The 12364-nt window shown below is 43.8% G+C and overlaps 1 protein-coding gene across 1 annotated transcript in view; it reads left to right on the top strand.

Moving 5' to 3' along the window:
• Positions 1-12364, top strand: part of slc5a12 (solute carrier family 5 member 12) — an 81095-nt gene that overhangs the window by 13985 nt on the left and 54746 nt on the right. The window contains exons 2-5 of the mRNA XM_041196618.1: positions 88-153; positions 253-304; positions 1257-1324; positions 3798-3952. Of these exons, the coding sequence (XP_041052552.1) occupies positions 88-153; positions 253-304; positions 1257-1324; positions 3798-3952 (341 nt within the window). The remainder of the gene's footprint in view (positions 1-87; positions 154-252; positions 305-1256; positions 1325-3797; positions 3953-12364) is intronic.

The raw sequence follows: 12364 nt of genomic DNA on the forward strand, positions 1-12364 counted from the left end.
CATTAAAAAAAAAAGGTTTCTCTCTGTCATTTCAATGTTACACAAACGTATTTCTTAATTTGGCCCCCCTTTCCTTTTCTCTTTCAGTATTTGGAATTGAGGTTCAATAGGCTGGTTCGTCTTGCCGCTACCATTATCTATATCCTCCAAACAGTAAGAAGCTGCAATTTTTTGAAACTCATCAGTTACGTTTTTATTTATGTTTTGTTTGAAACAAGAAAGAGTTAAATAGATTTTTCTTTTAATCTTCAGATTCTGTACACAGGTATTGTGGTTTATGCACCAGCTCTGGCACTGAATCAAGGTATGTACAATGAAAAGATAATTATTGAACATTACAAGTTGTCTGCTCAGAGTGAAAGCTTTTTCTGGTCTCACTTTGAAGTTTAGTGCACTAATAAGCTCTAGTAATTCAACACCTGAAGCCATTACTGTTTGCTGTGAGCAAGATTTCCTTCTTTAGTTGCATGGTAACAGGGAATGCACTTCAAAGTAGTTATTTTTATGTGCAGTCATTTTAGGTAAGGCTTCTTTTCCCACAATCTAGGATTAATTCCGAGTCCGTTAAAATACTATATATCAATATGGGGTTAAAAGAATCTAGTTTATTATTCTACTGCTTTTTCAGATTGATTGTTGTTTTAGTGCCCAGGTTTTGTAATAACTTCACTCATGACTACACTGATCACATTGTTTTATAAAGTGCAGAGTACATATTACCCAGCATTTTGTCAAATGCTGAAATACATGAGTATTGTGTGAACAATAACAGACAGAAAGCACTTATTAGGTTACGTTCTCTCACTAAATGTTGAACTTGAATTCTGAGTAAAGTATTAAGTGCTTACCAGGGCTGTGAAAATTGAGAGTATTATTTGGAACTTTCTGCAAAAAAATAAATAATTGCCAAAACTCTCTCCCAGCTATATTACATTGCTCGCCACAACACACTTCAATCCAAGCTCCTAGTGTTATCTCTGTTTAACATCAATCACTTTTCAACCTTATTTTGGCTGCTTTTGAATTGGTGTGATGTTTCATCCACACTGAGGAGAAAACATTGGTGTTTTCAATGTTAATTGCTATTAAAATTATTTTATTTATCACAGAATCTTAATGGCACAGAAGGACGCCATTCGGCCCATCATGTCTGCACCAGTTCTCCAAATGAGCAATGATCATTCATATTTACCTGCCCTTATTTTCATTTTAAGTATACCTGCATCTTAAGTATATGCATTCTTCTTCTTCCTCAGTGACTGGTTTTAATCTCTGGGGATCAGTGTTTGCAACAGGAATTGTTTGCACCTTCTACTGCACCCTGGTATGTATAAGTGCTTACATTCAAAGAGCATTTATATAAGATATTTTGTCAATGAGTCACTTATGCAACAATTTCACAGATACGCACTTGAATTTTCATTAAAAAGAACATTTTTTCCATTCAATGATTTAATCTTTCCAGAAACAAATACTCACTATTTTGATATTAACATATTGGTATTAATATATAAGTTATAATCAATGTCCAAAGGCCAAGCATAAGTGGGATCCTTTAAGTTGCTATGTTTACACAGGCATGAAAAAAATTAAAAGGGTCCACGCACTTAAATGTACAGATCGTACACAACAAAAAAGCGTTAGAGGGAAGATTGGCATCTTGATCCCTTAAAGTTTTATTTTATTTCTTGTATTTATTTTGTGAGTTCTGAGGCAAAAAGCTTCCACTGATAACATTACAATCTGAAATGAAAAAGGTATTAATATGGGAAATGATAAACAGGCCGTGACAGGGAAGGACAGAGAGTACAAATGTAAGGGCAGAATTTCACGCTGATCGGGCAGACACACGCCCGACCTGGTAGGATCTGAAATTGCATGATATTTCAGTCGGTGGGCACGCCCTAAAGTCAGAAGCTCACCTGACAGCAATTAAGAGGGCAATTAAGCCCATTAACGGCATAAGTGTCTGTCATTTTACATAGCCCGTCCAACCTTACAGTTGGTGGATGGGCGAATTGGCCAGGTGGCCTTTGCATTTTTCAACAAACCTTATCCACCGGTGAGGTGATATTTCCAAGATGAAATAAAATATAGGGGAGAATTTTTCCTATGGTGGGCAGGAGTGGGAGGGGGCAGGCACGGAGCTGATCGCTGCACGCGATCGGCCGCGCGCCATCACTTCATGCGGGCACGCCAATTAAGGCCCGCTCAGTGTAATGCACAGCCTGTAGCGCTCATGTGACAGTGTCACATGAGTTGCAACATGTTTGTGACGTTAGTAAAATTTATTTATTTTATGAAACCTTCATGAAACCTCATCCTGCCCGGGGATGAGGCTTCCTGAAAAACACGAAAGCCGCTTGGGCTCTTCACCTGATGCCAACCTTAAGGTTGGATGAGCAGCATTGTTAACAAGTTAAATTTCTTTTTTAATGCCCTATTAGGCCGTTGACCATTCGGCGGGCATGCAGCCACCTCTGGCGCGTGCCCGCCAAACAAAATATTGAAATGAGGCGCCGTGACGTCGGGACACACGCCCAATGTCATCATATGTCATTTTATGCATTGGCACGTTGGGCCCTCCCCCGCAGGCCAACTGGAAGATTCAGCCCATAAATAAATTTCTTGTGAACAGCATTTTCATAAGCTAAATTTTCGGGTGACTGATTGTGAAGCATTAAGCATGGACACCTTTTCTTGGCATTGGAAGCCTTTATTTTTGCTGTTTCAGGCCTTCAGCTCCCTGAGGCAGCTCTCTGCCTTCAGGGAGCCTTCTGTCAGTACTGGCCCGTGCCCGCTTTGATGTCATCGCCAGCCCTCTTCCTGCCCCCACCCGGCAGCGCTGAGCTTCTCAGCGCGTGCTTGACATTGAAACCGCAGTCAGGGTCTGATCACAGTTGGCGGTCCGATTCCCGGCCGATCCTGGGCCTGCTGATCCCGCCAGCCCACTGAGCTGAAAATTCAGGCCTAAAAGTAAATTAGCAAATAAGGTTAGAGGTTACAAAAATAATAAAATGATAAAACTAAAGGCTCTATATCTGAATGCACATAGCATTCGAAACAAAACAGATGAACTGATAGTGCAAATAGAAATAAATAAGTACAACCTGATAGCCATTACAGAGATATGGCTGCAGGATGACATAGATTTGGACTGAACTTTGAAGGGTACATGACCTTTAGAAAGGACAGGAAGCTACAAAAAGGTGGAGGGGTGGCTCTGTTTATTAATAGTGGTATTAGCACAATAGAGAGGGATAATTTAAGTTCAGGCAACCAGGATGTAGAAGTGGTTTGGGTACAGATAAGAAATTATAAAGGCAATAATGAGGCTGAATGCTTTCTGTACTGATTATAGTTTTAGCCACAGTCAACCGAGTTACCCTGGTCTCAGAAAACCCGGCAGATGAAAGGAGGTAAGAATGACTGACTCTATAAGGTAAATGCCTATGTAGCACTACTTGTGGGCCAGCCGGAGCAGGGGTGTTTCTTACCGGTCTGACAAACTACCTGGCAAATCCCGATATCCATGCTCTGTCTGTTTCCCCTCCATTGCAACTGGTCCCTTCCCGACCACCATCTGTACCTTTCCACTCCCGACTGTGATCGGGACACCACCCCTGTTAGACCTATCTGCTCTCAGCCCTGCTTGGCTGCAGCCTTGTACTCAAACTAACGTCCCCTGTTTCCTCCCCCTCTCCATGCTAATATTCAACTCATTATATTTTTAAAAGGACGACGCTTCTCGAGGATGAACTTTTAACATCAGCGTTAATACTTCTTTAAATTTTCAGGGTGGTTTGAAGGCAGTTCTGTGGACAGACGCGTTCCAGTTGGTTGTGATGATCTTGGGATTTTTGACAGTTCTTATCCAAGGAAGCATCAAGTTAGGAGGAAGCAGCAATATGTGGAAGATAGCCAGGAATGGCCAAAGACTCAACGTATTTGAGTAAGTAACTCCACATAGGCACCACCGTGAGAATTCTTTGGAGAAGAGGTTACAGTTTTATTAAAGTAGAAAGTAATTGAAGTTTGAACATTCCCATTAATGTTGAGAAACAAGTTTTGGACCTTCTAAGAATTCACTACTGACAAGTGATTAACTTATCTCTGGAGGGAAAGTATTTTCTTATTTAATTTTGTACAAAGACCTCAAAGATATTGATTAGTGGGGCATTATCCTGGCAGTTAGATCTGAGTTAAACCTGCCTGAGGTTGCAGTATCAACAGGAGGACAATGGGGCGGATACAATGGCAAGGCCACAGGTGCTGGTGGAGGCATTGGAAGCGGGTGCCATTTCCGCTCGGACGTTTAGAGACCCTGCCACACGCATTTTCATGCCAACTGGTTCAGGGAGCATCCAATTGAAGGCCTGAATCAGGCGGTGAAGTTGGCTTCAGCTGAGGCCACAGCAGGTGCTGGTACCATATTAAACGGTTTTCCAGCCCTGTATTCACTCCGGCCAATAGAGAAGTGTCCTCCCCTGGGCTGCAAACAATCCTCTGCTGCTCCTGGACTGAAGCCTTCAGCCAAGGGGCTGACTGGAAGCCTGCAGCATAAATGGCAGACGGAAGGCCCTGGGTGGCCCCACGATTCAGCAATATCTTCCTGCAGGTTCTCCTTAAGGCTGGTAGGGCAAGACAGGGGGTCCTCTTCCCCAGGGAGGAGGTGAGCGGCCCGCCTGAATAAGCAAACATCGACAGATATTGCAGAGGATGCCAGCAGCCGTGGGGTCAGTCCTAGAACCTGGACTCAATGCCTCAAGTGCATTAATGACCTCCTTCCACCCACAAAGGTGAAATGCTCCACACCTCTTTTCTCTTTGGGGCTTGAATGTGGCAATGCGAGAGAGTGCGTTTGGTGGAGGGAGAGTGACCACGCAATCTGTAGCAAGTGGCTACAGCATATCCTGTCAGGGGCATGGCTGCTTCTCGGTTAGAGGTGCCCATCTAAGACAGTTGACCACCCCCGCCAAAGGTCCCATGAGAGGGTAGTCATATGCAGGTAGCATCTGTGTGTGCCCATCATGGACCAGCAGAAGTGCTGTCTCTGTCTCCAAGGAAAAACTTACAGTTCCTTTTTTTTGTGACCATGGGAAAAGATGGGGCACAATGTCAAAGAAAGGGCCAAGACTGGCAGAGGGGTGCTGTATCTTCAAACCTGATCCCCCACCACATGGAGGAGGAGGCTTTGGAAATGATAGTGCACCAGGGCAACCATGCAATCGTAGATGGGGCAACAGGAATGCCAACCCAAGGGGGTGAGGGTATGGCGCAGAGGCTTTAGGGTGCATCTGGCACACACAAAGCATGTTCCTGTTCTCTCACAAATGGCAGGGTGATTCCGAGGTGCAGACAGTTGGAGAAATCAGGGCCAGCTGGCTGCCTCTGAGGAAGCGGAGAGATCCTCAGAGGATGCACCGTCATATCTTTGCCCCCCACCCTCCATCAGTGCACATACTCTCACTCCAGTGTATACGCGTTTGCGAGTAGATTCAGCATCACAGCCTGGTGAGCACATCACAGACCTGCCTGAGCAGCTGGTGAAGCTGTGGCAGCTGAGGCCACTGACTGCGGGAATCCAGTCCACGCTAAGCCACAGGGCGATGATATGACTCTGGAGTTGTTGGCAACATGACAACTGCTGCAGCTACAGCGAGAGGTAAGGAAACAGCTGGCAGAGCTGCCAGAGGCTATGTACGTCCACGCGTGGATGATGGAAGAGTGCATCCAGGCTTCGAGTGCTGTCATGTTTCCTATTGGAGAGATTGGTGACCCTTCATAGAAAGGCAGATCCAGCAGAGTAATCAGTGACTGCCAGTGATGTGTGCAGACCTTCAGCCATTCCTTGATATCGTGTGGAGTGGATCGAATTACCTGAACACTGAGATCTGTGAGCCTTCACAGATGGATCATCCACTCAGCACTGACGCAAATTCTTCAGCCATGACCATGCAACTAGTGCTAAACGTAATGTTCAGTGGCTGAATATCTCAGCAAGGGATCCAATTTTGTGCAAGGCTAGCACCACTTAAAGCTAGACTGAATCACATAAAATCAGTAAAAAAAAAGGTGAGACACGGCGGATATTCTGAAATAAAATCAGAAAGTGCTGGAAAAACTCAGCAGGCCTGGCAGTGTCTATGGAGAGAGAAGCAGAGTTAATGTTTCGAGTCCTGTATGATTTTTCTTCAGAACTTTGATTCAATCAGTTTCTCTGCATTTCATAAAGGGGAGGTGTCTTCTGGTGCAGCAAGTGCTGGATCTGTTTGTGAACGAGTGTTTGAGCAGGAAGAATAGTGACTAATTATGGCTCAACAGGGGAGCTAATATGCTCCAAGATTTTCTGAAGCTGTACTGAAGGATTTGCTGGAGAAAAGCAGGGAAAAGGAGAGATGTGATCTATCCATAGGGGGCCAGAAGGCCCTACACACAAACTTTGCGAAGGCAGTGGGAGAAGATAGTTACAGTGTTCAATGTAGGAGACAAACCCTGAGGATCCCGGTGAGTGCCGTGTAAAGTTTAATGACCTCACACCAGTATTCAAGGTCAGTGAATGTATTTTCACATACCATATCCTGCAAACTAGTCTCACACGCTTCTAAATACACCACATGCCTATCACTCATCCGCCATTAATCATTACTCATACCTCACATTCATAGCTTCAGCTCTTCCTCACACACCTAGCACTGCTGTAAGCCAAATAGCAGAGCTTGCACATATTGCTAGCTATTCAATCGTGACAGCCACATCAACCACACTCACTGACTCGCTTCTTTCCCTCATGTAGGACAAGGTTATACATAATTGGAAGTAGCAGGACCTAACCAGTAAGGAACAGGCACAGCTACATGCCCTTACCCCATGGGGGCAATGGTGGTCAGCATCATTGGAGTGGCCATCACAGAGGATGTGGTCAATGGTGTGGTTAAAACCATTGAAGATGACAGTGTCCTCATACCTAATCCTCTTCATTACATCCTATTTCCCCCTCATTGCATATTCTCTTCTGATTTATAAACTGCAAGTGAGTAAGCATACACTTTTTACTCCAAACCACCCCCCCACCAACTCCCTTCTCCACAACCCTGCTCTTATCTCTCTTACCTTTCACATATTCAAGAATTGCAACTTGGCTGAGCAGTAGATGGAAGAACAAGAGATGGAAGAGTGGGATGATAATGATAAAGAATAAACATAATCATTCACTCTCATGCTTGCAACTACCAGCTTAAATCCTGATACAACATGTAATTTAGAGAATAGTTCCAAGATGGGATCTGCATGTGGTGAGAGACCAAGCAGAAGTGACCTTATAAGGCCAGGGTACAAACATATGAACATATGAAATAGGAGCAGAAGTAGGCCATTCGGCCCCTTGAACCTGATCTGCCACTCAATACGATCATGGCTGATCTGTTTGTGTTTCAAATTCCACATTCCCATAAACTCCCATAACCTTTATTTCCCTTGCCAAACAAGAATCTATCTACCTCTGCCTTAAAAATACTCAATGACCCCGCCTCCACCACCTTCTGAAGCAGAGAACCGGAGAGTTCCAAAGTCGCACAACCTTCTGAGAGAAAACAAATTCTCCTTATCTCTGTCTTAAAAGGACGACCTCTAATTTTAAAACAATGCCCCCCATTTTCGGACTCACCCATAAGAGGAAACATCCTTTCCATGTCCACCTTGTCAAGACTGTTCAGGATCTTACATACATCAATCAAGTCACCCCTCACCCTTCTAAACTCCAGTGGAAACAAGATAAAAGCAAAATAATGCAGATGCTGGAAACCTGAAACAAAAATAGAAGATGCTGGAAAAACTCAGCAGGTCTAACAGCATCTGTGGAGAGAGAAAAAAAAGAGTTAACATTTCGAGTCCTTATAACCCTTCTTCAGAGCTAAAGAGAAGTGAGAATGTGATTAAATTTATACTGTTTAAGAGCGGTGGAGCGGGTGAAGCTGGATAGAAGGCCAGTGATAGGTGCAGGCAAAGGAGAGATTGCCAGAGATGTCATGGCTAAAAGAACAAAGGGGTGTTAATGATAGTGTTACTGGCTAAAGGAGGTGCTGATGGTGGCATTAAGATCAGAAAGCAGAATGTGATAATAGCAGGACAAGAGTAAGCACTCTGGAAAGAACAACATGAACAAGTGACAGATGGCCCTTGTGGGAGTGAGGTGACGGGAAGGGGACAGTGGTAGGAAAAAGGATTGAAAATAGGATAAAAGGTAGAGATAAAACAATAAATGCAAATTAAAATAAATAAAAATGAGTGGATAAAAAATAAAAATTAAAAAATTAAAATTAAAAAAGTTAAAATGAATATTGAGAAAAAGGGATAAAAAGAGGTTGAGGATGTAGGAGAGAGTTCATGGTCTGAAGTTGTTGAACTCAATGCTAAGTCTGGAAGGCTGTAAGTGCCTAGTCGGAAGATGAGGTGCTGTTTCTCCATTTTGCGTTGGGCTTCACTAGAACATTGCAGCAAGCCAAGGACGGACATGTGGGCATGAGAGCAGGGTGGAGTGTTGAAATGGCAAGATACAGGGAGGTCTGGGTCATGCTTGCGGACAGACCAAAGGTTTTCTGTAAAGAGGTCACCCAGTCTGCATTTGGTCTCCAATGTAGAGGAGACCACATTGGGAGCAGCGAATGCAGTAGACCAAATTGAAGGAGGTGCAAGTGAAGTGCTGCTTCACCTGAAAGGAATGTTTGGGCCCTTGGAGAGTGAGGAGGGAGGAGGTAAAGGGACAGGTGTTGCACCTTCTGCGATTGCCTGGGAAGGTGCCGTGAGAGGGAGATGAGGTGTTGGGGGTGATGGAGGAGTGGACCAGGGTGTCCTGAAGGGAACAGTTCCTACAGAATGCCGACAGGGGGGTGATGGGAAGACGTGTTTGGTGATGGCATCATGCTGGAGTTGGCGGAAATGGAAGAGGATGATCTTTTAAATGCGGAGGCTGGTGGGGTGAAAAGTGAGGACAAGGGGGACCCTATAATGATTCTGGGAGGGAGAGAAAGGTGTGAGGGCAGAGGCGTGGAGGATGGGTCGGACACGGTTGAGGGCCCTGTCAACCGCAGTGAGTGGGTCTTTCTTCCTTAACCGGGGTTTCCCATCCACTGTGGTTGACCAACCGTGTCCGACCCATCTCCCACGCCTCTGCACTCACAGAGTGCTTACCCTTGTCCTGCTATTATCACTTTCTGCTTTCTGACCTTAATGCCACCATCAGCACCTCCTTTAGCCAGTACCACTACCATTTAGACCCCTTTTTCCTTGTGTTCATGACATCTCTGGAAATCTCTCCTTGGTCTCCACCTATCACTGGCCTTCTATCCAGCTTCACCTGCTCCACCCCCCTTAAACAGTATTTATTTCATTGCATTTTTACCCTTCTTTAGCTCTGAAGAAGTCATAAGGGGCCCGAAACATTAACTCTGTTTTTTTTCACTCCACAGATGCTGTTAGACCTGCTGAGTTTTTCCAGCATTTTCTGTTTCAGTGGAAACAAGTCCAGTCTGCCTAACCTTTCCTCATAAGACAACCCACTCATTCTAGGGGGAGGCAATGGCATAGTGGTATTGTCGCTGGACTATTAATCCAGAGACCCCAGGGTAATGCTTTGGGGACCTGCGTTTGAATCCTGCCATGGCAGATGGTGGAATTAAAAGTCTAATGATGACAGTGAAACCATTGTCAATTGTTGTAAAAACCTTATCTGGTTTACTAATGCCCTTTAGGGAAGGAAATCTGCTCTCCTTACCTGGTCTGGCCTACATGTGACTCCAGACCCACAGGAATGTGGTTGACTCTTAAATGCCCTCTGAACTAGAGGGCAACTAGGGATGGGTGATAAATGCTGGCCTGGGCAGTGATGCCCACATCCCATGAATGAATAAAAAAAAAATTCCAGGTATCAATCCAGTAAACCTACTCTGAACCATCTCCAGCTTTACTTCCTTCCTTTAATAAGGAGATCAAGTTGCACGCAGTATTTGAGATGTGGTCTCATCAATGCCCTGTATAACTGAAGCATAACATGTCACTTTTATGTTCAATTCCTCTCATAATAAAGGATAACATTCCATTAGCCTTCTTAATTACTTGCTTAATTACCTGTATACTAACTTTTTCTGACTCTTGCATTAGAACACCTAGATCCCACTGCACCTTGGAATTCTGCAATCGTTCACCATCTAAGTAATACTTTGCTTTTTTATTCTTCCTGCCAAAGTGAACAACTTCACACATTATACTCCATCTGCCAGATTTTTGCCCACTCACTCAGCCCATCTATATTTGTCTGCAACCTTCTTATGTCCTCTACACAACATACTTTCCTACTTATCTTTGTGTAATTTGCAAATTTAGCTACCATTGCCTTTGCTCCCCTCATTTAAGTCATTGATATAAATTGTAGAAGTCACCTTCATTAGCACAGCTCCACATTGGAAAGAATAGGCTCCACGTTTAGCAAAGAACTCTTTGCCAAGTTGGAGCCAGTCTCCTCCATTCTTCTTGACATTAACTGAAGGGTTTCTGGCAAGCTCCAAGCATTTTATTGTTTAGGCCCATCAACCTTCTTCTATAGTACAAAACCAAAGTATTGCGGATGCTGGAAACCTGAAACAAAAACAGAAAATGCTGGAACAGCTGAGCAGGTCTGACAGCATCTGTGGAGAGAGAAACAGAGTTAACGTTTTGAGTCTGTATGACCCTTCTTCAACTTCATTAGCACACTTGTACACTCAACCATGACACAGCTTCTGATGGCTGATCTTCATTCCCTTGCAATACATGTAGAAGTCACCCAATGTCTGGGTCCTGCAGTGGACTCTCTGACTGAAGTCCTGCAAGACCAGCTTGCTGCCATGCAAGCTTGGCCTGTTTTCATCATAGCTATGGGTACCAATGTTCAAAAGAATTTTGTACACCTGTACAGACCCTATGATTCAATGATCCATATTGGCGAAAGTGATCCAGCTTTAATCAGTGCATTTAATATTTAAAACATTGTAACATTTGAACAGTAATTTTCAACATGCAATTGAGATTTACTTTGCCCTGGATAGAAGTTGCAACTGTATGTGTTCATACTCTCTGCCTTTCATTTTCAGCCAGTTTCCTGCTTGCCTCCTGAATTTCCCTGAGGTCCTCTACCCTGATTGCCTGTTGGATCCCCTTTCTTAAACAAAAACAAAAATACTTGGAAAAACTCAGCAGGTCTGGTAGCATCTGTTTCGAGTCCGCATGACTACTCAGTCTACTACATTCGTTGCTCCCAATGCGGTTTCCTCTAAATTGGAGAGACCAAACGCAGACTGGGTGACCACTTTGCAGAACACCTTCATTCTCTCCGCAAGCATTAACCAGACCTCCCTGTCGCTTGCCATTTCAACACTCCACCCTGCTCTCATGCCCACATGTCGTCTTTGGCTTGCTGCATTGTTCCAGTGAAGCTCAACACAAACTGGAGGAACAGCACCTCATCTTCCGACTCAGCACTTTACAGCCTTCCAGACTGAATATTGAGTTCAACAATTCTAGATCATGAACTCTCTCCTCCATCCCCACCCCCTTTCTGATTTTTCCCCATCCTTTTTGTTTTTTCCAATAATTTATATAGATTTTTCTTTTCCCACCTATTTCCATTATTTTTAAATGTATTTCCATCCATTGTTTTATCTATACCTTTTAGCCTTTTTCGATTCCTTCACCCCATCCCACCCTCACTAGGGCTATCTGTACCTTGTCTGTCCTGCTTTCTACCCTTAATTAGCACATTCCTTTAGATAATATCACCACCTTCAACACCTCTTTGTCCTTTTGTCTGTGACATCTTTTGGTTGTCTCCACCTATCTCTGGCCCTCTATCCAGCTCTCTTGTCCCAACCCCCCTCTTAAACCAGCTGATATTTCACACCTTTTCTATTTTTCCTTAGTTCTGTTGAAAAGTCATGCGGACTTGAAACGTTAACTGTGCTCCATTCCACAGATGCTGCCAGACCTGCTGAGTTTTTCCAGGTATTTTTGTTTTTGTTTTCGATTTCCAGCATCTGCAGTTTTTTGCTTTTACCCCTTTCTTAGACCTTTGTTATAATTCAAAAATTATTGCGCCTTGTTAAACCAATCAGTGGTGTATAGCCAATACCTCATTATCCAGTTAAATTCTAGGTTCAAAATATCCTTGTTTACTCAGGTTTCAATCTTCTGTTAGCTTTGCCATCATTTATTTTGACTGTTGGGATGGTAATTAGCTGCAGCCGTGGTGACACAAAGGGACAGGTTTTTACGTTGGAGATATAAGGTGGCCTTGATGGTTAATGGCCCTGTGACTTACCCATTATCTCAGCCT

The sequence above is a fragment of the Carcharodon carcharias genome, chromosome 10 (genome assembly GCF_017639515.1).
Source record: "Carcharodon carcharias isolate sCarCar2 chromosome 10, sCarCar2.pri, whole genome shotgun sequence".
Lineage (NCBI taxonomy): Eukaryota > Metazoa > Chordata > Chondrichthyes > Lamniformes > Lamnidae > Carcharodon > Carcharodon carcharias.